The sequence below is a fragment of the Ixodes scapularis genome, unplaced genomic scaffold, assembly GCF_016920785.2.
Source record: "Ixodes scapularis isolate PalLabHiFi unplaced genomic scaffold, ASM1692078v2 PGA_scaffold1__304_contigs__length_218370807, whole genome shotgun sequence".
Lineage (NCBI taxonomy): Eukaryota > Metazoa > Arthropoda > Arachnida > Ixodida > Ixodidae > Ixodes > Ixodes scapularis.
The window spans coordinates 102,534,428-102,561,787 of record NW_024609846.1 but is presented as its reverse complement, the minus strand read 5'-3'; the positions used below and the strand labels follow the sequence as shown (position 1 = coordinate 102,561,787).

General features: G+C 45.9%; 1 protein-coding gene across 1 annotated transcript in view; it reads left to right on the top strand.

Annotated features, from left to right (window-relative positions):
- LOC8031337 (protein neuralized) overlaps window positions 1–27,150 on the top strand; it is a 46,764-nt gene extending 19,614 nt beyond the window's left edge. The window contains exons 4-10 of the mRNA XM_029974050.4: window positions 2,927–3,096; window positions 4,066–4,119; window positions 7,447–7,681; window positions 14,918–15,207; window positions 16,787–16,906; window positions 17,655–17,747; window positions 24,244–27,150. Coding sequence (XP_029829910.2) covers window positions 2,927–3,096; window positions 4,066–4,119; window positions 7,447–7,681; window positions 14,918–15,207; window positions 16,787–16,906; window positions 17,655–17,747; window positions 24,244–24,422 — 1,141 coding nt within the window. The 3' untranslated portion in view covers window positions 24,423–27,150. The remainder of the gene's footprint in view (window positions 1–2,926; window positions 3,097–4,065; window positions 4,120–7,446; window positions 7,682–14,917; window positions 15,208–16,786; window positions 16,907–17,654; window positions 17,748–24,243) is intronic.
- The last annotated feature ends 210 nt before the right edge of the window (window positions 27,151–27,360 follow it).

Below are 27,360 nucleotides of genomic sequence, written 5' to 3'. Positions count from 1 at the left end.
GGTTATATACGCATTTGAGCATTTAACCGCAGCGCCCTCTCGTCTATAAATGTTGAGCCAATGCATGCAAAGTTTAACGCGATTATATACGCATTTGATTGCAGCGCCCTCTCCTGTATAGACGTTGAGCGGCTACATGCAACGTTTCATCCATGACATCCCCAGCTCTTGAGTTACTACCACATCTCAGAGCCCCCTACTCGTCCCGTAGTTGTGGCCGAGTGGTTAAGGCGATGGACTAGAAATCCATTGGGGCCTCCCCACACGGGTTCAAATCCTGTGGACCGCGCAAACATTTTTTTTTTTTTTTTTTTTGTTTGCCTTGAGCACGTGAGCTCACGAGCACGAGCACCAGCAAGATCGATGTGAGCACGGACGCCAAACGGACAAGGCTAGACCCTAAGGAGCTTCGCCCCTAAAACAACTCTGTGCCAACTGTCGAGAAACAGAAAACGCACACTTAGCAGCGTTTCAATAATAATTGGGTTGTGTGTATGTTTATACAGCCTATAGAACTTGGTCTGTCTCAACGGGCAACAACGAGCAAAGAGATGCAAAAGTCAGCGCGACGTGAGTGACCGTTTTTCTGGTGTGAATGTGAGTGTGAATGTGAGGGTGAGTGAGTCTACTTTAGCGCTTCTCCTGCAACATGTATATCCAACTCGCCCAAGCATCCATTCTAAGGAGTCTCCCTTCTGTAGATGCGCAATTTAGTTAGTGCAGTACGACCGCTAGCCTGGAGTCTTTAACGTGCATCACGCAGTAGTGATACACGACTGCACGCCGGTACGATGCTCATCCAAATCGAAACGGGCAGGGGTAGAGATTGAACCCAGGATCCTGGGTTCTGCAGTGCAAGCTTTCGCCCCACGTGCTCCAAGGCAGCGTTTCATTTGTCGAGGTTGTTGTGCAGAAGAAATAGAATATTGTCACCATGGACAAATTGAGTCTTTCGCCTCTCTTAAATTAATACCTGCTAATAAGAAGTCTCTCTTCATTGGCGCACTTCATGCTACTGGGGTGGCATGCACGAACTGCGCTACAAGGATGAGCTGCAGAAACTTGTGCTGGTGCCAGTTCCACCACTCCAGAGGATCGAATTCAGTCTCCTTGATCTACTTGTAGGCGAAGAAGCCACTTGCAGGCTCCTTCTACTTTCTTGTGGCTTGTACGGTTTGGGTTTTCTTTGCACAAAGAATGTTTTCCTCTCCTTCCCTGCCAAACAAGAACACGCTTCCCGAGACGACTTATAGTTCTGCGTTCTTTACTTTTTCTAGGGACAGCATTTTTGTCGAGATAGAATGTTCTAAAGCGATCTTTGGTGAGAATCGAATCTTTCTTGACGTAAAGAACAATTTTCTCCCCGATTAGCACCTTTTATCTCGTAGAGTAGTTTGCCCCCGTAATACATTCTATGATGCACTTTATAGTATCGCTCACTTATTCACTCTATACACTGTACGGTCTCATACGTTTATGGGCCACTTCGGCAAAAATGGATCTGTACCCGAGGATATCCGCATCTAATCTGCATCCGCAGCCCCTGCTATTGGCATCCGACCTGCAATCCGCCAAATCTGATTAATATTTATCCACATCCACCAGTTTACTGCAGATATCCGCAGATAAATGCGGATATGCAGGGCTCTAGTGATAAGACTTTGTATAGTGCCAATTTACCTCTCTATCTAGAGCAGGAGTCTCGTAACCCCAGCCTGCAGAGCTGCTCTGTCTAGCCCGCAGACGGCCGCAGCCCACTGCTAAAAATGCAAAAATAAAAACGTGTGAAAAAAAAAAGAGGTGGTGTTGCGACGCGCTTTAAAAGCGCAAGTGAATATATAAACAAGAATGGAGAAAATCTGCATCAAAACGCGAGGTCTCTCGCCATAGTATTTTGTGTACATTGTCATCAGCGGCATCACTGTTCGTAAATCTCTGTTTTATGTATCTGTAAATATGGTCTGTGTTATAGCTTTTGCATATTCTCATCATCAAATTTAGCATTCTCAGTCTTTTGCCCTGTATTAATATATGCACTTTGATTTATGCCTGTGAGTTCTCTGGGTCACAATTACTGTGTTATAATTAGCTACATATTGCATTTAAGAATAAAGCATATATGTATTCAACCACCTTATATTTTATTTGGTGTTTTTAATTTTTGTATTTAAGTGCTTGACTTGTTTATTTATTATTTCCTCATTCATGTAATCTTGTATATTTTCTGACCCTGAAGACTGCAACAGATCCACAAACCGGCCCCTTAGCCAAAATTTACTCTCCCAATCTAAAGTTAAATTGGTACTCTACATCGACTTCTCAATGGTTATAGTTGTCACGCTTACATCATTCCTGCTAATGTATGTCTACTGGCACTAATGAAAAGAAAACACGAATCTGACATGGCAGAGATTCCCAGCAGTCAATGGGATATTTGATTATATGTGACAGGTTAAGAGTGAAGTGCAGCGTTCGCTTTGCAAAAGTGGAAAGAGGAGGGCGGAGTGTCCACTTGACTCTTCAACTATAGTACAGTATAACTGCTAACTTTGGGTTGGTATTGAGCATCACGTAACTGATCGCATGTATGCATGCTGGCATCACTAATAGGAAACTGCACCGAATTGCTCCAAACTTACGTATGTGCTGCCCCAATGCTGCTCCAAAACGAGATTTTTTTTTCTCATACAAAGGTGCTTTATAACATGATTTTTTCTGCTCCGAAAATTGCTCCAAACTCAAAGCTGGCTGGACCACCACTGAAGAAGCTATTTGCTCCTTAGCTGCTGTAGTGACGTACTGTCCCATTATTATAGTGACACCCTTCATTCCTGTCCCTTCGGCACTCTTTCGCCTGGCGTGCTCTACGGCACGACGCCCCCAAAGAAGTTGCCCGGCGGTGACACACCCGTTGCCTCGTTCGCAGGTATGCAGTGGAAGGGACGGAGCTTCACTACTACGTGAACGGGGTTGGCGAGGTGTTCTTTGGCATCAACGGCGAGGAGAAGGGCCTGTTTCTGAACGGCGTGGACACTCGCACCCCGCTCTGGGCTCTGGTGGACATCTACGGGAACACGACCACGATCCAGATGGTCGGTGAGTGGCACCCTCGTTGCTCCGAGGTGTTGACGGCCGTTTACGTCTTTACGCTGCTCGAGAACCCAGCTCGAGTTCTCGAGCTGGGTTCCCAGGGACCCAGGAGTTCCCCAGAGCAGTTCACGGGTTCCCCAAGCTGCCACATTTTCTGAATTGTTTCTGTCCCCGCAAAAAAGTGTTTTTGCTGTTGAAGCGATGCATGTTTCATTTTTGCACTGAAAGGAATACTGTACATTTTTTGGGGGGGCACGCTGTACATATACTAAAGTGTATGCATGCCAAATTTGGTTGTGATAGGACAATATTAAGAACAAAAATTCTTTCTTGGAAACTGTGAAGCTGCCCCACAATTACATAAAGAGAGAAACTTGTTTGAATGTTACCATAAATACGTAGCCGCACTCTTTCATGGCGGGAAAAAGAATATTTTGTTAAGAGCTTTCCATGAAAAATTGAATCTACTGAAGACTGCAATGGAGAAGAGATGTCTAGGCCTACTCTTTCAACATAAATGTGATGGTGGGCGACGTCACAATTTGACAAACCGGGCGCAGAAAAATGGCTCAAATTTATGCCACTCTGGGTAGCCGGGAGGTCTTCAAAGGCATATGACTAATTTTGCAATTATAACTGGCACTTGTTTTTATACATAAAATATGAATATTCAAAGATAATAAAACATCATAAAACCTAAAATCACATTTTTTTGCAAAATATTGCCATTTTTTTACTTGCATCTCCTCTTAAGGAGAGGGTTGTTGAGAGTTGGTACCCAACAACCTTGCAAGAGTTCAATAGCTAATCAGAAAGAAGCGTAACTCCCAAATCAAGTGTAGTACTACTGCACTGATTTTATAAAGAACATAGGGAAGCACGGGCTCGAGTCTTGGAAGGGAAGGTACAGCAGCCAAGATAAACTAAGGTGCACTGAACCTAGATTTTTTTTAAGAAATGTTTTTGCATTTTCAGATGCTGTGCGCCAGCTGAATAACCACAACGAGCTTTCAACAGCGAACAGAGCCGGTTAGTACTTTTTGTCTTCCGTGTCAGTACCATATTTTCCGGACTATAGTTTGTAGCCTGTGTAAATTTGCAAAAAACAAATTTAATTTAAAAAAAAAAGAAAAAAGTTTTCTTAGGTTGTTTGCATTGGGTGCATAATCTGCACCTGGTGCTTAGTCTGCACATAAATATTTTTCACAAGCAACCATCACCTTGGCAAATGCATTTTTTATTAAGCTCACAGAGAAGCTTTTATCACCCATAAAATTGCCATTCACATCCATCACATCTCATCATTATGAACAATCCAGAAAAAACAATCATGTCCATATCTCTAGATTGTCTTCAGTGCATAAAGTTCCAGCTTCTAAGCATGTATGCTCCGGAAAATATGGTAATCACTTTTTGGTTAATAATGCAGCGCTCGTTTATAACTCGTTGCATGTCGCACGACTGATGATAGGCCTTGCGTGAACCGGTGGTTCAAATTAGTGCACGCGATATGGGCACTACTTTTGCAAATTTTGCCGCACACTGCGACGAACAGCTGCTGTGTCCCCACTGCCGTTGCCAAACCATCTAAAGACTGCTACAAGGCTTGGCCAGAGCACTGTAGCTAAGCATTTGCCTAACTAGAATACTCTGGTCAAACCATCCACAAAGTGTCTCAAATAGCGGTCAGGCTCTTTAAATCGATAGCAAAAATTGGTTACTTAACCTATTGCGCTACGATTTTGTGCAGCGTTGCCCACAGGTGGTGCATTTTTTCTATATAATTTGCAAAGAGTGAACTTACCCGAGGAAAAAGTAAAGAAAAAAGAAAAAGGCTTACCTCCTGTGAAAACGCAGTGAAGCCACCAGTCTTCAAACAGTAGGGCGCCGTTTGGCACGGGAGACAAGAGATGGCGCAAGCGGTCGCGAAGCCAACTCCTGCAAACGAACGAGCATACGACGACAAGAGCCGGCGTAATTAGCAGACAATCTTTTCAACTCAAAAGCGGCCCGCGTTCCGCAAGTGGTGACAGTCACAGAGCCAGAAACACGCGCAGTAACAACAAGGAACTGCAAAACAGACGACATGAATACACCGAAACAAAGTCAAAATAACCTGACAAACCATTTTTTTAGTCAAATATGTGTTCATTCATTGTGTTTTATTAGTAAGGGTGATAAAACTGGAGTGCTAGGAGCAGCGGCTGACGTGGAGGAGCACTTGGCTTAGCGTGCGATAGGCTCTGAAATTATGCTCCGTACTATTACAGGTCTAGCTTTTTTGGTCTTGATTGTAGAGTGACTTCTAATTTTAAGAAGCTGTGCAGAGAAAGAGAAAAAGAAAACACTGGTCTATATTTGAATAAAAACCATAGTCACGGTAGTTCCCGAGTAGTTGTCAATCGAAAGAGCAGCAAACTTCGACTTAACTCTGGTTTCAGTGCCGCTAAAAACCAGCATTACTTTTAAAGGGATGGTGAACCGAAATTTGGGTTTCAAAAAACAATGAGGGAGATGTAGGCGGGACGCTACAATCCCTACAATACTACTCGTAAGGTGATATCTTGAATGGACGGCCATATTTTTGGAAAAAGAGGTCGAGATTGAACCAGGCCGACGAGGCGCGTGACGTAGAGATATCTCGTTTCCTCCTCTCTTCGCTTCGCTCCCTCAAGGCGGCGAGGTGGAGAAGACACGAAACCATTCCTTCTTCTTCTCGGAGAAACATGGCGTGAACATTTCTGTCAAATGTGCCTCCTTTCCTTAAAAAATACGGTCCTCCGTTCGACATATCAGTGTATGAGTGATGTTTTAATGTTTGTAGCATCCCGTTACATGCTTTTGCCATGTGTTTTGTGGAATCCAGATTTTGGTTCAGCATCCCTTTAAGGGAAGCTGAAACGCTTCTTTCGTAAAATGAGATAGAGGTTGATTCTAGCATAGTTTTACCCCGTGAATCTGAATATCACCTTTGTGTTCCCCAAAGATGTAACTAAACATGAGAAAACACATAAACCTCCGATCAGTCTTTACGTTATAAGAGGAGCTTTCAGCCACCAACTGTGTGTCAACTGAGTGTTGCGCGTGCAATCGCAAACTTGCCAGGTATATTCCCCCGCACTGGCACCAGTCATGATGTCTTTTTCTTCCCTTTTTAAATATAGCAAGAGTATGTGTGCACAGCTTTGATAGGCGCTGATGACGCATGAGGGCGGAGATTCCGAAAACTGTTTTTGTTACATCGCGCTATGGGAAGGAGGGCCTTTAGCGGTACTTTAAAAATTATTTTCTGCAGCGTCCATCCACCAAATTAAAAAAGTAATTTTGATATTCAAGAACTTGGAGGTCAAATGAAGACGATTTAAGTGTGTTTCCTCAAATGCAAAAGCGCTTCAACTTCCCTTTAAAGCACAAGTGTAGGTTTACATTATATTTTTGGGTGGTTGTTTCTGCAGCATATAATATTAGAGTTTCGAGTTTGGTGAGGGCATAAAACTCGAAGGACGCATTTTTATTGATATATGCGTTGACAGGTATAATATAATCTTACGGAGATTATATATTCACAGGCTAAGTAAACTTTCAAGTTTAAAAGAGATAGGAGCTTCATCCCAACTTGAGTGTTGCACTAGGATTCATTTTTTACCATTTTTTTTGTAAATGCAACTTACTCTTACCTGAACCTTATTTCTAAAAAGAAGGCTCATCTTCTTTTTATGCCCTTTCTATTCTGATTGCAAAATGTAACAAGTAACACGCTTCACTATCAAATAGGAGCCCTCAATCATTATCAGAGAGGAACCCTCAATCATTATCAAAATTAACTCATTTAGTGACTCAACTACTTTTTCATTTTCAAGCAACATGCCAACAGGTGTTGGCATTTGCTCCAAAAACGTTGGTGGCCACTCCAAACCGATATTTTGCCCGTTACAAAACCTGCTACAAAAGGTCAAATGCCGCTTCCATCGCTGGAACTTCATTTCGCCAAAACGAAGGTTTTGCAGCATTTGCGAGATCAAGTGTACCTACTACCTACAAGAAATGGTTGTTTCTAATGGTGGCAAAACTTTTTCCGAACCAAAAAAGAAAGGACGCGCAAAAATAAACGGGAAATATATGGAGCTGCCGAATATTCCACGGCTACCCGATAGGTGGAGCCACTGTGTCCTCTCACTGTAAGAGATCACAAGAGGTTTTGAGGCAGTTGGTCCTAAGCAGTCGCAAGTGTGTGAAGGAGACTCGAGCTACTTTGGAAGAGAAAGACAAAGAGGTTGGGAACAAGGAGGTTAAGAGATGAAATCCACAAAGAAAGGTTCCGGCCCTTGACTCGTGATCTTGCCTTTGACCTCCCAGGCCCGCTAGATGCCGACCTGATCCAGAGAATAGAGCAGCTCGGGGTCTGTCTCCCGGAGGCTGCGGCCGAGCCAGCCGCCGTCGGTCCCTCTGCCGACGTGGGCCGTCCGCTCCCCGCAAGTCGTGCGGGAAGCCTTACCAACGTGACCGCCACTCCATTTCCCTTCAGCGCATGGCTCCCCCTGGCGTACCACATCGTGCGGGGACCCAATGTCCGGTTTTCGGCGCTCGACAGGTGGGTGTGACCTCGGGTAGCCGTGCTGGGCTTGTCAGCCCTTTCCACTTGGCCTGCCGGAGTGGGAAATGGGAGTGCCCAAACGTAAACTGCAGTCTGTGGTACTGATACTACTGCAGGGATGGATCGTGGGCCCTTTGGAGGGACCGCAGAAATCAGTTCCTTGACTCCTCCTTGACTCCTCCTTGACTGCGCCCGTAGAGCGTCAATCGCCTGTGAACGGTGGATGCGGAGGCCTTATTTAAAACTACCGCTTTTGCTGCGCCTTCTCGGAAATAGTTTGAGGACTAGAGTTTTGGTTTCTGTGTTTCTCCTTCCCTTTTTGCTTGGCTGCAATTTTTATGCCAAGCGTGAAAGTGACGGTGCGTCATAGATTTCTTGGTTTAGTGAAGTTTTTGTTGCCCAATCGGGAAACATTTCGTGTCTCATTTTGCTTGAGCACTTTTTTTTTATATATATATATACCATATTTGCACGAATATAACGCAAGTTTTTTTTTTTCGGAATTACATGCTCCAAAACGCACCTCACGTTATATTCGGAATCGAGTTCAGCCACGAGGCGCGTGAGTCTGGAGAAAGCCATCCCTCCTGCTCAATGCAGGAGATTCGGTGGGAAAAGAAGTGGGGGTGTGGAAGGGAATTTCTTAGCTATTAGGCCACGTGAAGGGGCGAATAAAAAAACATAAAAAAGCAATTTTTATTGCTTTTGTGTTTGTACAACGCGCGCACGCTACAGAAACTCGGCGCGCACATCATTCGGGAATGCGGGCACTGGCCAATTCGAGCCAAGCCAAGCCAGGCAAAGTCAAGTCAACACAAGCCAAGCCAAGACCACCAACCGCATTTACGCAATTGTGCAGCACGAGGTGTTTCTTTATGCAGAGGGACCAGAACAAGAAGTGTGAATGTGTATCCGGTTCAGCAATCTTTTTTCTGCCTGCGCATTTTTTAGTTTCTGATCCAGAGTGGTCTAGTGTTTGTGTGCTGGTGCTTCTGCTTCGTGCCTCGCTTTGCTTGTGGGCTGCCGAGGAGCTCACGCCGAAGAAAAAGGAACTACCAGACAAGCGGTGCCATGTTGCTGCTTATCTGGGTAGTCACTAAGTGGATTGTAAACGGAAGGACCTGAGCAGTCCTGATGAGTGCAGTCAAAACATAAACTGATATTTCTTTTATTTTTATTGACTTTTCACCTATGCTATGCACCCGAGTGCAAGAAATTGACGAGGCCTCGGCTCGCGTTATAATAGTAATAATATTTTTTTTTCTTTTTGAGGGCATCAAAACCTGCCCTCGCGATATATTTGTGGTCGCGTTATATTCATGCAAATACGGTATGTACAGTAATTCCTCCTTATAACGAAATTCTTTTTTTCGAAATCGCATTTATCAAAGGTCAACGTAGTCCCGTCTGAAATGCATGCATTTTTAACTGGATTATTCTAAGTGTATCGGCGGCCGGCCACGCTTATTACAAAGGCCACGGTGCCGAAAGCATGCAAGCCTACACGGGGGTGCACTGAGACCCTTTTGTTCCATCCCCTTTCTCCACTGAGGCGAACTGCAAACAAGAAAACGGAGTAAGGGGGTGACGGAGGGCAGAGCACACAGAGCACTGCTTCCGATGCCGATGCGCTGACGCGGGGATCCAGGCAGGGAGCAACCACGCAGCGTCCACGTTTCGACGCTACTCATGGCGCCCGCGTCCGATGCTGCCCGGCTCCTGTCTGAATCTGTTCAAGAGAGCGAGGGAGTCCGGAGGAGATAATATTTGGGGAGCCCCCGATGCACGTGTCTGCAGCGTACTAGACGCACACGTGCATTGTATGGGAGATTGGAAGTGTTTACCGAAAGTCGCTTAGATCTGCGAGGTTGAGAAAAGTGGCCGACCCAAGTCCAAAGTCGCCAAAGAATTCAACATTCCGGCATTGGCAGTTTGACACTGTCCACCATTTTGCAGAACAAGCAAGGTGTTAGATGGTTCAAGAGGTTTCTCATGCAAAACATAGTGCTGGTGACCCGAAGATAAAACTTGCCAACTACATTGCGACCATCAGAATTTCTCCGCAAGCATGCTTGCCAAGCCGGCACATGATTCCCAGAGCTGCAACGATATGTGCACGAGTGTGTGAAAACATGTTGGCAAAGCCACCAAGGTGATTCATTCGGTCTTGTCGATGCGTACGTTCCCGTTGTTGGTCCTGCAACGGATGCCGCATTCTTAGGCCTTCCGTGTGGCCAGGGTAAACATGAAGCAACGTTGGAGAGGCACGTCGGGGAAACGCTTACGATTGCGGAGACGCGAAACATCGTACGGCTGCTTTGAAACAAAGTGGAGTGCAGTGGCAGTGACTGTGTTCATGAGATACAGTAGCCGACCGATTATTCGGACCTCGCAAGACCCGGAAAATGGTCCGAAATATAGAACAGTCCGAAAAATCAGCTGGCCAGAAAAAAAGACATTTTATTAGGTCGAAACTGGCTGAAAATAGTTCATAATGTTACTTTGCTTCATGCTACGCCTGCGTCCGATGACATCTGCTTGCATTTCGGCGAGCGTCATGTCTTCGCTATAAACGTCCGCCAAAAGTGCCAAAGCTTTGGCAATGTCTGAGGTCGATGGCTGGGCAGGGGCGGCGATGTCGCTGTCGGAGTCTGACCCACTTTCTGGCTGCTGAAGCACCTCACGCACAATGTCTTCATCAGTCAGCTCTGAGCACAAGTCTAGGTTGTTGTACACGTCGACGAACTCGCTGAACTTGATCGTATCCGGAATTTCTATTCCACCATTCCGCAGGTCAGAGACTAAACAATCGCCGGCATCGACTTCGGCGATGTTGTTCTCGGCCGAGTCGGTGTCTAGCGAAGCGTCACTTGCCACCGGCTTTTCGCCAAGACAAGAGCCAGCGTGCTTGAAACAGTTCGCGATAGTACTGGCCTGAACCGCTTTCCAAGCATCTGAGAGCATGCTGACAGCAGAAAGGAGGGTCATGGAATACCCTTTCCTGTTGTCGAAACAAAGAACAGTGCGGCCAAGGAGGCGAGCCCTGTATAGTACCTTCAAGTTTTTTATGACCCCCTGGTCCATCGGTTGTAGAACACTTGTCGTGTTCGGCGGCAAGAATTCAAGCCTAATAGCTTGCAGGTTGCTCACCGTTCCGTGGGCTCCACAGTTGTCGACAAGAATTAGCACTCGTCGCGCTTGACGCTCAAACATTCGATCCAGGCGGCGGAGATAGTCTTCAAAAAAGGACTGAGTAATCCAAGCTTTAGAATTGCTTAGATACCATACTGGCAAGTTCTTCACACCCTTGAAACATCTTGGGTTCTTCAACTTCCCAATGACCAGAAGCGGAAGCTTTTCGGTCCCAAGCGCGTTTGCGCCAACCATAACAGTGATTCGTTCCTTGCTGTGTTTCCCACCACGACTCAAATCGCTGGAAAAGGACAGCGAGCAGTCCGGTAGCATCTTAAAGGGGCCCTCTGGAGCTTTCTGCGATTTTCTGTTTATGTCGTTATATTGCGTAGTAGGTGCAAGTTAATATGTATACAAAGTTTTAGATTACAAAACCGTTTATTAAGCAGATGGCAGAAGAAATATATCGGGACTATTTTCTCTTGGAAGACAATCCCCCATTCCCTGCCCACCGCTAAAACTTGACCAATGGAAATGCTGCATCTCACGGTGAATACAACCGTTATTATTGCAACACTTTTTAAGCTTGTTGTAAATTCGAGTTTTAGAAAAACGTAAACTGATTGTGGTGCGGGAAACGTAGTCCGCAATTATCGCTCCAAAACCAGCGAACTATGTTTTCTTCCCGCAAGCGTGTTGCTAGGGGGTGATGCGTCGCGCGTCGGCTCGTCTGCTTCCCGGGGCGTCTGCAGGCGTGCGTTTGCGGCACACGTGTTCTTTCTTCCCGTGGATCCCGACTCCGAAGCCAGCTTTGCGATCCTTTCACGTCAACGAGTCAAACTTTTCCTTGTCATCTGTGGAATGCGACTGCCTATGGCAGTAGCAGCGCGACGGTGCGGTGCAACGAACGACGACTGCCGAGCACAAAGTCCGGGCTCCTTGACGACGGTCCGCGCATGTTCGAGAGATTCCTCCGCGGGTCGGCGGTCGGCCGCGTTGGTGACGCGCAGTGAAGCCGGAATCCTTCACTTGCTATTGGCTGACGCGTAAAGAGATGCCCCTCCCGTTTTCCGGGGTCATCTCAGAAAGGGGGGCGTGCCGGGGTCTTTGATAGCAATTTTAATAGGGAAATCTGCCGCGCATGACTGTAATTTTATGATTTTTAGGATCCTTGGAGCCTGTAGATTGAGTTACCGCCATAAATAGACCATCGCAGAACGCTCCGGAGGGCCCCTTTAAAGAACAGTCCAGTCTCATCGCAGTTGAAGACGTCCTCAGGAGCGTAATCCCGCAGCAGTGCCTTGAGCTTGTTCAACCGATAGTCGGCGACATCGTCCTGGTTGACGGCTCTGCTTTCTCCGCACATCTTTTTGAAGGAAAGTCCATGCCTCTTTTTGAATCCCCGAACCCATCCGTCAGTGAACTTGAAGTTTTGAATGTCCATCTTGATAGCAAGCGTCTCTGCCTTCTCTTTCAGGATGGCCCCCGAAACTGTGTGGGGATTGTGATCCCTCAGCATTCTGTCGCGTCAGCGTTTTGGCACGCCGTGGCGGCCGCGCTGACGTAGCGAGAGGTGGCGCTGCTTACCACTGTGAATGGCTTCCTCCTCTCCCCCTTTGGGGCGATTTTCGTAACGAACCCCCGCAGACAGAAGATCGACGTGTCGCTCCTTGACTGGCCACTTCGCCCCCGCCGTTATCTTAAAACCAACGGACAGCAGGATCTCGCGCTCTCTTCTTCCTGGGATTCGGCGGCGGCGACAACGGGGAACCGTCTGGCGCACCGGTGAGCGCTTACCCCGTCCTTTGTACCTTTTTGAACGACCGTTCGGCCGTGGGCAATCTCCACACCGACGGCGTTCACCAGCTTATAGCCGCTGTTTTCTTGTTATTTGTTTTATTGTAAATAAACAGAGTTTATCACCGTTACCAACATGACTGGTGTCTGATTGCACTCAAAAAGCAGCATGCCACGCGAGTATGAACCCGCTTCGCGGTAGAGCGTCTCGCCGCGAACGTAGTACTCCCAAAGGCAGTGGCCCAAAGGAGAACCACAACTGGCAGATTTTTCGCAAACACTCCTTTCAACCACAGTTGAAGAGCGTCTTCCAATGCCGGGTGGTCGCCTTTCCGGTCGTTCTTCTGGTTCTTGGAGTAAGAGTTCTGTGGAGCAGACAGTATCTTCACTTTGTTTTTTACGTAGTCCGATATTGTTTGCTTTGATAAGTTAAATTCTTTCGCAACATCAACCCGAGTCTGTCCAATCTCAATGAGTTTAACTATCGCAGCTTTCTTTTCAAGCGTCATAGTAGAATACTTTCCGTGCCGCTTTGAAGTTGATGGTTGAGCGGGCGGTGTTGGCGCCATGACGCCTGAAGGTTACCTGAAGCTTGTGACAGATCTCCAGAAAAGAACGGCCCCAACCAGGTCCGAACGAGAAATGAACAATGGTTACGGGCGTCACGGGGACGCTGCGGGCACCCAGCAAGAGACGATGACGTCTCGCCAAAAATAGGACGTGTAGCGTCACCGAGCGGTCAGGTTCAGTAACTGTACGCCGAACAAGCCAAACTAAGCCAATCCAATCCGACTACAGCCAGCTGTCAAGCCAGTGTACATTCCAAAATGGCGGCTTCCGTGCTACCGCTCCGCGTTGGATACCCACACGCTGCTCGCGCGTGGCCGTTGGTCCGGAAACTTCGTTAACTGCGTGGGAGCCCCCGCATTAAAAAGCCACAGCGCCGCTTGAGCGCTGCAGTTTTACTCCGAATAATCTAACCTTCTGACTTTTATGCAGTCCGAAAAACTAGATGTGAATGTACTCTATTCCTATCGGGCAGGTCAAGGTTCCTCGTTGAAATCCGAAATACCCATCAAGTCCAAATTTTCGGTGTCCGAAAGAACTGTCGGCTACTGTATATGCCTGGAGCAGTTCGAGGAGAACTGATGTCCAGATGAAATTATCGGCAAACTCCCCTTAATTACTTTTTTACTCGGTAGAGCTGCTGCGAGATGTTCAGAACCAAGTTTTGTTTCATTAAATATACGGCCAGTGTACCGTAGTGTTCCTGTCCACCTTCAAGGCTGCTGGCACTGTGTTTTTTTCTTTATCGCTTTTATTGATTACCGCTTGTATCAAATTTTTTTTTGCCGTCCGTCGACTCCGTTAAAATGCGGGATTACTGTAGCTATGTGTACTGGGTGTCGACAACTTTCAGGGGGGAAAAAAATTGTGTCTGATGAATTATATTTTGCATCAGAATCGAAGTCGCTGCTTAAACCTTTGCATCATTCAAACACCCACTTATTTAGCTTAATTTCTACATATGGCATTGTATCGTAACCCTAACCGTTTCTTTGGGGAGAAAAAAAAAAGTAACAAAAAATGATGAGTCATTCCACTCTGTGAAGGTGGATGACCAGTGAAGCTGTTTAGCACACGACACAGACGTGACACAAAATTTTGAACAAAGGTACGAACACATTTATTGTCTTGATTGATGGTCCTCGCCAACCGGCGGAAATCAGACACGCGCGACGGGACCGCCGCCCCGGGAGAGCAGAAGGCAAGGAAACTAGGCACACAAGCGGCTTGGAATGACGACAAAGATGGGGCCGTACGAGCGCAGACATGGCCGACGTGGGGCGCACAGCGGCAAATTTTTGAGAAACCTTATTATTATCTACCCAAGAGTCTACCGATCTTGAAAATGGTGCCTGTTGATAACTAATCTACCAAACAGACCTATTGGTAAATTACCCAAGCATCAAGGTGAATGCAGGAAATGGTGTTCCACATGCCTCACGTGCCGGCGTCTGCAGCAGTAACCATACTAAAGCAAAAAGCTAGAACAACTAGCATCTTGCACGTGTGTTTGTCAGCACTTTATTTTCGTTTATTTACTTCGAATCTTTTATATGGAGAAGGGATGCGCATGCGGCGGTACGAGCGTACAGTTTTGGTTGACGTACATGAAAAATCCACGGAACCCTGGCTATTAACAGCTTCGCTGTAGAAGTAGCTCGAACCAGGCATTTTTCCTGACGGTCTGGAACGAGTTGCCAGATTGCACAACCGGCTGCCGACTTGGTTCCGTCGCAGGGTGGTTGCCGAGCGGGAGGACCTGTCTCGGGGGCGGGCCTTCGTGTTCACGTCGCGCACGGTGCGTCCAAACGAGCGACTGCAGGTCAAAGTGGTCGGGGTGGACGGCAGCTTCTCCGAGTCGCTCACCTTCGGCCTGACCACCTGCAACCCTGGCTCCCTGGAGGACACGGTCCGCAGCCTGCCGGAGGACACGGACGCCCTCTATGACCGCCCAGAGTACTGGGTCTTCAAGAAGGACCTCAAGTGCGGCCTCGATGACGAGCTGGTCTTTGTCACCGGCGACGACGGTGAGGCATTGGTCGACACCATCTAAGAGAACCCCATGCCAGTGAGGGGAAGGGGAAGGTGGTGGGGGGGGGGTATAAAATAAAACAAATACAGTAAACTCTCACTTGAGCAAACATTGGATTGACAAATATTTCAGAACAAACTTTAAAAAAATACCCAGCGGTTTTTCTATGAAAAATTTTCAGTTGAACGAATTTCGGAATAGCGAATATTTCAGTTCAACGAACTTGATCGGTGAACCCAGGATTATTTTCGCAATCAGTTCAACAAAGTTGTGTGCTCTGTATTGCTGGCGGAGCCGATGCCTGCCGGCGCCGCCTCTGCAGCGGCAGCATATCATTGCTGGCGTTTAGAGCGCCACCGAGGCAGAGCGACGGTGTGGTACACGAAAATGAACCTCGTGGTGTGTCTGTTTTAGGGGCGAAGCTCCTTAGGGTCTAGCCTTGTCCGTCCGTCCGGCCGTCCGGCGTCCATGCATACATCGATTGCACTGCCTCCAGGATCGGCCCACTTTAAAAAAAAAAACAAAAAAACGTACGCCTGCACGGGGGTTTGAACTCAGAACGAGGCAGGCGTCTTAACCACTATGCTACACTCCAACATTGCATGTAGCCGCTCAACGTCTATACAGGGGAGGGCGCTGCGGTCAAATGCGTATATAATCGCGTTAAACTTTGCATGCATTCGCTCAACGTTCATAGACGAGAGGGCGCTGCGGTCAAATGCTCAACTGCGTATATAACCACGATCCATACCACACACTCTCTTTCTGACATGGACTGTTGACTTAAGCAGTGGAGATGCATTCCTACGGCTTCGAGCGGATCCAAGCTGATCCGCTAGAAGAACCACTGGCTCTGCATTTCACCGACCATAAAGCAGTAATAATGAAGTCGAAACGCAACCCAGAACCGTAGCAAAAAAAAGTCAGTCTTCTCGCTTAGCATTACTAATTTTCCCCTTTATGTGGACAATTAGGATATAGTATGTAGTGCATTTTAGATTGGATATGTGTTATCTTATCAAGACGTGCTTGTTTCAAATGCCCAAAAGCATCACTTCTTCCAACAACCAAATTTGGTAAGAAGTATTTTGCTCGGCGTATGAACAATGTGCAAAACTTTTTTTTTTTGTTGAGGTGAAAACGAGTATAATGGCAGTGTGAAAAGGGCATCCTTTACTGTTATAGACAGGAGAAGTGAGGAACATCAAGTAAAAAAAATTAATGGACGAATAGATCGGAATGGCTATGCCCCTTATAACGGGCGGTAGCTTGCCTAACCAATACAACAAAAAAAGCTTTTTATTTTTGTGAAGAAAAGAGCAGGATTGAGATGAGGGCTTCGCAGATCTCAAAAATAGCGTCCGCGGAACCCCATCTGAGAACCACCGGTCTATGTAACTGAAAGGCATGAAAGTTTACTTTCTTTGTGTTAGTGTGATTAAATTTGCAGGTGAGACGAGTCTTGTGGCAGGCTCAGCTTCTTAACTCCTTGCTTTTGATGCTTTGCCTTTTATGCATACCTGTGCGCCATACTTTTGTCATATTTTTGTTTGTTTCTTTGTTTGTGTGCACAGGACGAGTGCTGTTCTCGAGGAACAGTGGCTCCTTCGAGACCGTGATGCACGTGGATGGAACGCAGCAGTTCTACATGTTCTTCAACATCTGCGGCTACGTCACCAAGTTGAGGCTCGTGGGTAAGGTGCAGGATTTTTTTGCAGTCTTTAGCATTTTGGTGCAGCACATATCTTTCCCGTCTGCTGCATTGAGAAATGGCAAGCTTTTTTTTGGAAATCTTTTGTTCTAGCTTTTGAAGGCATGGGCTGCTTCAAACAACTACAGTGCAATCCACTTATAACGATAACGAGAAAACCTGAAATTTCAATTCCTACAACCGATTATCGTTGTATCTGGACTAGAATCTAATCATTTCTAGACTAGAAACTCTAGAAACTGATCGTTATAAGTATTACATCGTTATATGTGGTATCGTTATAAGTGGATCACACTGTATACCTCTGCAAAAGAAAAAAAGTTATTTTTTTTTTAAGGTGATTCATTAGTTGTAAGGAAGTCAATCACTGTGCCCGAACTTGGAGGTTATATTGTCTCCCGAAACTTCTTGACTCAACCCTCTTAATCTTACCTTGGAAGGGTAAGCCTTGCCATCGTTTTGGGTTTGCCGACGGTTGCCGACTACGGTGCGTTCTGTGACTAAAACTCTTCAGTAGTGAATTTAGGGGCGTCTTTCAAACCCAAGAGTTTCTGGAAATGCTCGGAGCGCTTCACAATGTCATGTGGCACTATGACGTCGCAGAAGGCCTCTAGATGTTTGCATTTACCCTCTTTTTATTTTTTGCCCATCCCACTTCTACTTTGGGATCATGACGGGATGGAAGGATGCATGGCCCCCGTTCCAACAAAGAGTGCCACTTTTCTGTGCAGGCACCATGAGGGGGGCTCCAGTTCCCAGTGCCGCCGAGGCTCCAGAGGAGCCCCAGGCGGAGCCAAAGGGCAAACTGCAATCCCTCATGCCAGGTGAGTGACCTCAACGAATGTTCTGCCGGCAGCCTTCGCTATAAATTCCTAGAGTTTACCAATGGTCAAGCTTGTTAAGCTCTGAGGGCAGGCAAAATTTCTTGTCGCACTTAAAGCTTTTTGTGATCCATGAAAATATAAAAACCAATATTGCTTTTGGGCGTCTGTTTATCAGGCAGGAAGCAACACTTACGTAGAAATCTATTTCCGTTGACATTTATGGCTGTGGAGAACCATAATATTTATTCAGATAGGTATATGTGGACTTTGTTTTTGAAACTGTTCCTGAAAGTAGAGGCCTGGTTGTAAACAAAGAATGGCGACCTATAAGATTGAGCAAAATTTCAGAGCCCACCAAGCTAATGCAGGTGTTCTTCATGTTGGGTGCTGCTCCTAGCACGCTGATGCGAGGCGGTGAAGCTCGACGCCTGCGCCGCGCAAAATGGGGAAGTTCAATCGCCCGCACCGCCTGCGGTTTGAAGTTTTTGACTTCATGCGATAGGGAACCAGCAGAGCCAAGGAAACTGAGCACAGCAAAAGCATGTCTGAAAGACATGGCAAGATAAATGTGCAATGGGAAGGCCTGAATCCCTCTCAGACTTAGTTCAAGGTCACGTCCACCCAGGCAAGAATTACCAGCACAACTCAGGAGGCGAAAAGGGGGAATTGGAGGGAAAGGAAGAGGGTGGACGTCGTGTTGGGCCGCAGCCACCATTAAACTGTTCAGCTCCCAATCCCTATGGTATTTCAATGGGACCGGAATCAGTGATTGTAACAGTCAGGAAAACATACAAATCGAGAACATACCAATGAGGTTTCACTGTATTTTTTAATTGGAAAATTACTTTTTCACAGGGAGTCCTATCACTCTTGGCAAACCCTCCTGTGCTTCACAAATCTCCCAATAAAAGTGTTGCCAACGACAAGCATTGAACAGGCTGTCGATGAGGCTATTTACTTTGCTATTATGTAGGCCTTGTCCCCATAACAAGTTAAGAGAAACTGAACAGCCTTCAAAATACAAATTTTACTCCTATATATTTTCAGATGGACACTCGTCACTTAATGTGCATAAAATTTGTTGTTACGGAATTTTAAACAAAAACTATTGCGAGTTCATAATGTTGTGTTCATTCCTCCATCTTAATGAGAGCATTTGAGCAGCTACTGGGAATAAATCAAACACTTGCCTGCAGCATTGAACTAGTTAGCATGACAGACTAATGACACTCGTATATTATTGAAAGACTGTCACATATGCTTTATTTTGCATTGTGTACCATTTAAATGCAGTGGTTCTCAAGTGGGAGTCCACAGACCCTTTGAGGTCCACAAATGCAGTCTAGGGGTCTGCAAGGCCCTGCCTCATCAATCAAGCCTAGCAATAATTTTTTTTTTTTTTTTTTTTTTTTTTTTTTTTAGATTGAGAAAAAGCATTTTAAATTTTGAATAGGTTTTCTCATGTGTATGTCAATGAAAGAAGTCTACTTCACTCATTATGATAATTATGATCGAATTATGATGATGATTTATTAAATCATTATCATAATTAACCTACAGTCGCCAACCGATATTTCGGGCATGACCGATTTTTCAGACACGTCCGGTTGTTCAGACGTTTTCACCGAACTGTCACTCACTCCATGGATAGACCAAAATTTTGGACGCCATAAGGCTTGCTCAATATTTCGGACATTATTTGCGTGATTTCCTCGGTTTACAGCCACTAAACAACCGCCGCATTAGCGCCGCAAGCTTAGTCGCCGCCATTTCGGTTGTTTTGATTTTGCCGTGTAGCCTCTATACCACGTCCTATGCGATAAACAAGCTGGGTAGATGCTATAGTCGGGATTTCCGGTCCCGCTATAGCCAACGTGGCCGCCGTCTGCCCATTCTTATGGTTCTTCCAGTTCTTCCCCGTGGTCCGTGTTTTTCGAGTGCTACCGTGAAAAGAGCGGCCATCTGCCGTTCTTGTGGTCTTTGAGCACAAAGGTTTTTTGCCGTTAGCCTTTGTATTGAAGCGAGCTTGGTGGACTAAACGTTGTCTCCAAATAGTGCCAAATGGCGCCAACTTAGCTTCGCTGTTTGTGCCAACAAAGGCACCGACAAAGCTCAGCACCGTGATCAAACAGATCAACAAACAAGTGAAAAGTAAACAATATAAAGCGGAAGTGTCACAAGAACTTAAAATCGACATCAAGCAAGTGGAAAATGGCCAATACACAGCGGAATACAGTCAAGCCCGCTTACAACGAACCCTTTTATGACACGAAACGCGTTCGCTAAAAGAGAAGTTCGTTATAAATGAACTTACCCTTAAAATTCAAGATAAATAAGTAAGCACGGCACGGATTGAAAGCGCAACACCTGCGATCGATGCGCATGGCGTTTATTCAAGGAAGTCCGTAATCGCTGTTTGCTTCCGCAGTGCAGATCCAATTATAGCGCTCTCCTGGTTTTTCAGCTGATCGATGTGAACATCGCTCAGTCCCCGTGCGTAGACCAGCTGCTTCAACGAAGCTATGTGCCCCATTGCCATCGCTGTCAAAACCGGAGGTGAGGGAGCAACCCCATTGCCGACGTCGTCTTCGTCGTCATCTTCGTCGTCGGACGCCGCAATGTCCTGGAAGGTCGGCCGCACCTCCCGCACGATAGCTTCGTCGGAGGCGCTCTCCGAGACGATGACATCTTCGTCGGCGTCAACGAAGTCGTCCCATGTCTGCCCTTCTTCTGTCAGACTAGCAGCAATGGCTTGGGTCCACAGGGTCGAGTCTGTGCTTTGCGCATCGTCTTGGCTTGCTTCCGCAGGAGAAAACGAAATCCCAGCTTTTCGAAAGCAGTTCTTGATGCTGCGAGACCTGAGCTTCATCCAGGAGGCCTTCAGCATTTCCACCGCGGTCATGAGAGAAATTGTCAGCTGAGGCCCTTGCGCACTTGGTCGGCTGATTGCGATGAGCAGCCTTTTGATGACGCGGCGGCAGTAGCACACTTTGAAATTTCTGATGATCCCCATGTCGAGGGGTTGGAGCTTGGCAGTGGTGTTTGGAGGGAGGAACATCAAAGTCACAGCATTCAACTACGGGTTCACGTGATGAGCTGAGCAATTATCCAGGATCAACGGGATCTTCGGTTTTTGCTTGACCATGGCATTGTCAAGTTCCGTGAGCCATTCAGCAAAGAGTTCCCGAGTCATCCAAGCCTTGGCACTGTCTCGGTACCGTACGGGCAGGGGGTTGGTGAAACAGCGCGGTTCTTCGCCGTTCCAATCACAAATGGCAAGTGCCTGTCGCTGCCGTCTACATTACAGCACAGGAGCACAGTTATCCGCACCTTGCTGTGCTTCCCACCGACGCATTTGTCGCCCTTTCACGCGTGCGTTTTCGCACAGGCCTCATCTGGTTAAACAATGCGGTCTCGTCCGCGTTGTAGACATCTCGCTCACTGTAGCTGTAGATCTCGTCGAGGTTGTCAACAAGCCACTGCTCCGCTCTCTCTATGTCCACGGATGCCGCTTCCCCGACGATGGACTTGTAAACAATCCCGTGGCACTCCTTAAAACGATGGAGCCATCCGTTTCCAGGGCTGAACTCTGTGAAATTCAGGAGAAACGCGAAGTCCCTGGCTTTCCCAAGCAGCAGGGGTCTGCTGATGGGGACGTTCTTAGTTCTTGCATCGAGAAACCACTTGAAGAGAGAGTCTTCGACGCCTTTGTACGCGGCGTGCCGCAGCCGTTTCCGAGCACTGCGGTCACCATTCATGCTCATTGCTGCCATGATCTTCTCCTTGTCCTTGGCGATCGTTGAAATGGTGGACTTCGATAAGCCATATTTCTTGCACAGGTCGCCGTTTTTCACCCCGGCGCTCAGCTCCTGAAGGATTGCAGATTTCGTGCCCATGTCGATCGCCTTGCGTTTCTTCGCAGTTGAAGCAATGTCCGACATAACAATCGATGACTCGGCGAGTGACCGAAGACTGAACGATTGCGCGGAGGTCGAGCCGAAATTAAACGACAAGAGGCAACACGCTTCAGACGGACCGAAACACAAAAGACCGCGATGCGGCACCCGAAATAAAGAAAGTGCACAAAAAAGGCTTTCCACACAACCCCAATGCTTCGAGCAGAACGCGTGCAAAACGTTGGGCTGGGAGGCCTGATTGCCTTGATTTCCCTTTCGTTCCTCTTCCCTCCCATCCCCCTCCCCAAGAACCCGACGCTGTCGGGGTGTTGCGCTGCCGGTGGTCCTTCCGTGTTTTGTGCCTCCTTTCCCCTGCCTTATCTCCGCCAGCAGCCAAGGTCGCGGCGCCGTTTCGTTCGTTCTATCCCAGTATTGCGCTCAGAAAGGGCCATTAAAAGTGGGCCGTTTTGTGCAGGATTCTTGCGAATTATGTTGGGGGATTAGAAATTGTTCGAATTAACCGAACGTTCGTTTTAAGTGTGGCCGTTATAAGTGGGCTCGACTGCGGAAGTTTGATATTTTGGCTGAAATTGATTTTTCGGACTGCTTGATTACTTGGACCATTTCGGGGTCCCCTCCGAGTTTGAAAAATCGGTTGGCGACTGTATACCTTTCTCTTCCCCTCACCACGTACAAGGTCCTCCATCATCTCCGCCGATTCACAAGGGGTCTGTGAAACATGAATGATTGAGAACCACTGTCTTAGTATTTAATAACAAAGAACCACAATATAATGATTTTCTTTTACTAGGCAAAGCAGGTAAGCAACGAGCAGCACCTTATTGCAAAGTGCCCACTTTTCCCTGAATTTCCGGCATCAGTTTGCAATTGTCTAGCATGACCCACGGGCATATAAAACACTTACAAAGGTGTAAATTAGTGCCCCATTCTCCCCTTGCATCTCTGTCTCAGTCCTGCCATTCTGATCATTACACAAAGAATGCCTGCTTGGGAAGCCATGTTGTTGTCGTGCCTAATTTGGTGGGGAACTAGCATGCTTTTATTGCTTAATTTTTTGCATGTTACATATTGTAACATGCAAGCAAATAGGCTACTAAAGCAAAAAGCCAAGCTTGATCACTCCGGCAGCAAAGTAGTTGCTGCCGAAATTATGAAGTTTGGCTTATGAAGTGAGTTCCTTGCCAATAAAAACGAGTATTGCATTTGAAGCTGCCCCTACTTTAACATCATGCGTTGTGGCAGTCTTAAAACCATTTAGAAAAATTCATGGGGGCAGCTATTGCCCTTTTATTGTCCCATTCCTTCCCACTCCTCTACCAAAAAAAATAAAAAATTGTGTCTGTGTATGGTGGTGCAGGGTGCGCAAACAGAAACGTTTGGAACAAAATACAGCTCAGTCCACTTAATAATGATCCCACATATAACAATGCACCGCTTATAACGAACAGTTTCTGGAGTTTCTAGACTGGAAATGATCAGTTTCTACAGTGAAACCCGTTTAGAACGAACCTCAGGTACAGCGAATTATTGTCGAGATCGAACTCACGGAAAATTTAAATAAAAATGCATGTAAAAAGTACTTTTTATAACGCCTGTTTTTGGAAGCCTTCCCCCGGGAAAGCTTCCAAAAATGTGCAAACAATTGCCTTGTAGCCTGTCCCTTCCCCATCCACAAGAAAAAAAAAAAAAATCTAGGAAAGGAAGCAAATTCTAATAGCTCAACCACGAATGAAGTTGACAAAAGAAACAATTAAAAAAAGGAAAAAGCTAAAAAAAAAAAAAACTGCACGCACTCAAAAAAAAAAACTTCATCCCAAGGCAGTTGCCTACGAAGAGAAGTGATTCGGAAAGAGAGATAAGCTAAAAAAAGAAGAAAAAAAAAACTCTGCAAGCATGAAAACAAAAAAAAAACATTCCAGCGCTTTGTTACAAGGTGGAAGAGAAGAGATATGAGAGAGAAAAAGAAGCTCTCACCTTACAACGAACGGATCGTGGAAGCTCGTAAATGGTTTTTGCTATATCGAACTACTTGCTATACCGAACTGATTGGAGCTTTTCCTGCTGTTCGTTATAAACGGGTTTGACTGTAGTCCAGGTACAACGATAATCGGTTATAACGGTTGAAATTTCGGGTTTTCTCATTATCGTTGTAAGTGGGTCTCTGTATGGTGGTGAGTGGTGCCTTAGTTTCTAAAAAAAACAATTGATGGTAACTGAGAGCTGCTGTCTGCATCAGAAAGTTAAACAAATCGGTATGAAACGTAGGCTATGTTGCTAAATACTTCTCAGCAAAGCACCGCTTGCAAGGCTTTTACTTATAACCTTAGAGCAATTTTCTGCATTAGATGTTTTTTTTCAGACCCAGTGATTACTGGGTTTGAATTTAAGATAGTGAGAATGTGCAGCTGACAATAGGCAGCAAATCAGGTCAGGTATTTGGCTGAAAGAGGAACATTGATGCTCATAACTTCGCTCATTGCAAGGGCTGGAGATATGCCTCAAAAGGCGAATTGCCCGTGTTTGGTCCTTGAAAAGGAAGCTCCTACAGGAACCAAAGCCGGCACGTTTCCAAAACGCAGAAGAAGCGGATGTGGACTGCCGTATCTGCTTCGAGAGCCCAATCGAAAGCGTGCTGTGCAACTGCGGCCACTCGCTGACCTGCCACGCTTGCGGGCTCAAGCTGCTCAAGGGGAACAGCCCCCAATGCCCGGTGTGCCGCCAGCCCATCATCAACGTGGTGCGCATCTACAAGGCGTAACTACGGCCCTCTCTGGTGGTGGCTTCATCGAGGAAGGCACGCACCAAAAACACGCTTTCATCTGCGCACGAGTTGTCGTGCCACTGCGGACATCTGCACAGTGTTTAGGGTGGCGGGGTGAAGGGCGATGCTTGGTCTTGCGTACTGTTATGCGCCGCCTGCATTCCGTTCATTCTCGGGCTGACGATGTACCGAGAGCTATGACCGCTTCTTGACCCATTCAAATCCTTGCACGATGGAAACCTGCAGTTTTCTCTACACCATCGTCTCAAGGGTGAACGGAATATAGGGGAATTTGACAACTGTGGCGGGGCCATGAGGGAACTGTTTTCTCACCGTAGTAATACCGCCAAAGTCTGACCCATGGGGGCCTTAACAATAAGTGACAAAATCGTATTGTTTATCACTGGGAGAATACTTTGAGGAAACATTTTTGGAATGCAGTATCTTGGGATAATAGGTTGCAGATGAAACATGTGTCTTCACTTGCTTCTTTTTTTTTTCTTTTTTTTCTTTCGTTACCACCACATAATTTTGAATGTCTGTTCACGAAGACAATTATTCGGAACAAAGCTAACTTAGTGCTTAGACCTAGATTCTGTTTGAAGTGTGCAGAGTTTTCGTGGTGGTAAGACGTTTTTATTCAATAGGGACGGAGATACGTTATGCTAATAGTAAATATGAATTTTTAGGAAAGATACCTAGCATGTTTGAAAACAACTCAAATTACCGCCAGCCATCGAGTGTAGGCCCATGCTAAACAAAGTGTTTGTGGTCGAGGTGCATGAGCCGAGTGGATGGGTTATGTCAATCTTTAGGTGTTTTGCTCTTGTACAGTTGCCCGAGTGGCCCGAAGTAGGCTTGTGATGCCAGTAGTGGCCTTTGGGGGGTAGTGGTGTTTTTGTTTTTTTTTTCAGACTCGTTTGCTAGATGTCAGAGCTCATAGCCTACGAGAAATTGTGTCTGGTAAGTAGTCTTCCCAACCAGGCTTCCCCTGGCTCCTGTACATATATAATGTAATAATAAGCAATTCTTATTTTTTGGTGACCGAGAACAATTACATCAATCCTTTGTCTCTTGCCTCTTTCATGCTCTCGATGACCTCAAAAATACAGTTTGGATTTAGAACACTAGCAATCAATATGATAAAGCATGTAGCCACCTTTCTTCACTAAAGCTTATTTTGGTGTAACAATTGGTGATACGTATTGCACGTGTATATCTTATGAGCCTTAGTGTGATAAACAAAAAAAGCTGTTGGCCTTTTGAGTTGGCAGTAGTATTTTGATAACTTTGATGGCGTTCTTGTTTTCTCTCTACATTTTGTTCCATTGCTTTGTTGCTCTGTTGATATACTCGGTCTCACAAAAAGGCTCAATGTGCAGATCAATGAGAAGCATGTTACTATTAAGTCATAATTACTACTACTTAGCACTGCAATATTTTGGATTATGGAACATCCTTAGAATTAGTGAAATCCAGACTCTTTTGTTCACAAAATCAATTCTCTAGTGCATCTGAGCTCCAACGAGGAAAACATTTTGTGTCGTGGTACCGACTGGTACCAGATAGCAACTTTGTGAACTCAAAAAATTCCACCATTTTGTGTAAGTAGAGTGATGGTAGTCTTTTCCAATAACTAACCTTCCAACGAATTGCTAATCCTTAATCCTAATGGCTGGCACATAGCTAGGTACCCTCTTTTTTTTAAGTAGGTGGGAGGGCACACACTGTTACCAGAGGTGCTTTTCCTCGAATGTTCGAAAGCTGAAAGTGCCCGCTGATCTTTTCTTTATTCCTTCATTGTACGTTATTTCCTTTTTTTTCTTTTCATTTCTTTCTCTAAGGGCATGTCTGGGGGGAGGGGAGAGGGGGAATGGGTATGTGCCTGCTTAATGATAAAGTTCAAAGAAATATCCAAATGCTCCTTCACTGCCTGGGAAATATCAGTAGAAATATAATCTGATAGAAGTATCTAAATGTCTCATTAATACCTGTGAAATTTCAGTTACTAAAATATGTATATAAACAGTCGACTATCCTTTTATTGCCTTTTTTTTTATACATGTTTTATACATGTTTAAAACAGCTTTGGCGTGAGACCCTGCTTAGGAGCCAGCCATCCTCTGTAGATGTTTCTTCTGGTCATCCTTGTAGCTGTCTGCAAAGGTAATGGCTCATGATATTCATAATTTTTTGCTCAGTTTTGTTTTTATGAGTGGGTAGGTCTCTAGGGGAGGAAGGCCTAGCGAAATGCCCTCTTGCGCACCGCCTGCTATTTAGTTTTTGGTTGATCTATTTTGCTTGACCTGTACAGCTTTTACTACTGACAGGGATATTTGCAGAACACAAGTAGGCTAACACTTCGTAGATTTCAACATGCCAAAGCTTACAGTTTGGATATACTGCAGAACAGATGACTGCAGCTTGTGGGGGTGGGTTTGAAGAGACTACTGATGCACCTGGAAGTAGCTCCTACCTCGAGGCATGGTCATTGTGGCAGAATTTCTGGCAAGCAATCGACGTAGCTTTTTGTGCATGTAATTTTTTTTCTCGGATAAAGCATGCATTTTTGTGTCATTTGGCTTAGATTACTACGTCCTCGAGCACCGTTATTCCTAAAACATGCTTTGAGCATTGTTGTTTCTGCTGTGTCTGTATGCTGTTGACGGGGCAGTGGTGTAGTGGGGATTTTGATGTGGTAATAAACCTTATTTTTGTTACCTTTCTTTGGAATGACGAATGCTCTTGGGGACTTCAAGTATGTAAAAATTATACATGTGTCATAATGCCGACAAAAGACCAGGGAGCACAGGTGTGTAGTCTTTGCTAGATTTTTCATTATTTTTCTTTCTATTTTTATGTATTGGTTTTAAATAATTTATTTTCATAAAAATTTGCCGCTCCCGCCGGCACGTTTGCATTGAAATAAAATCGT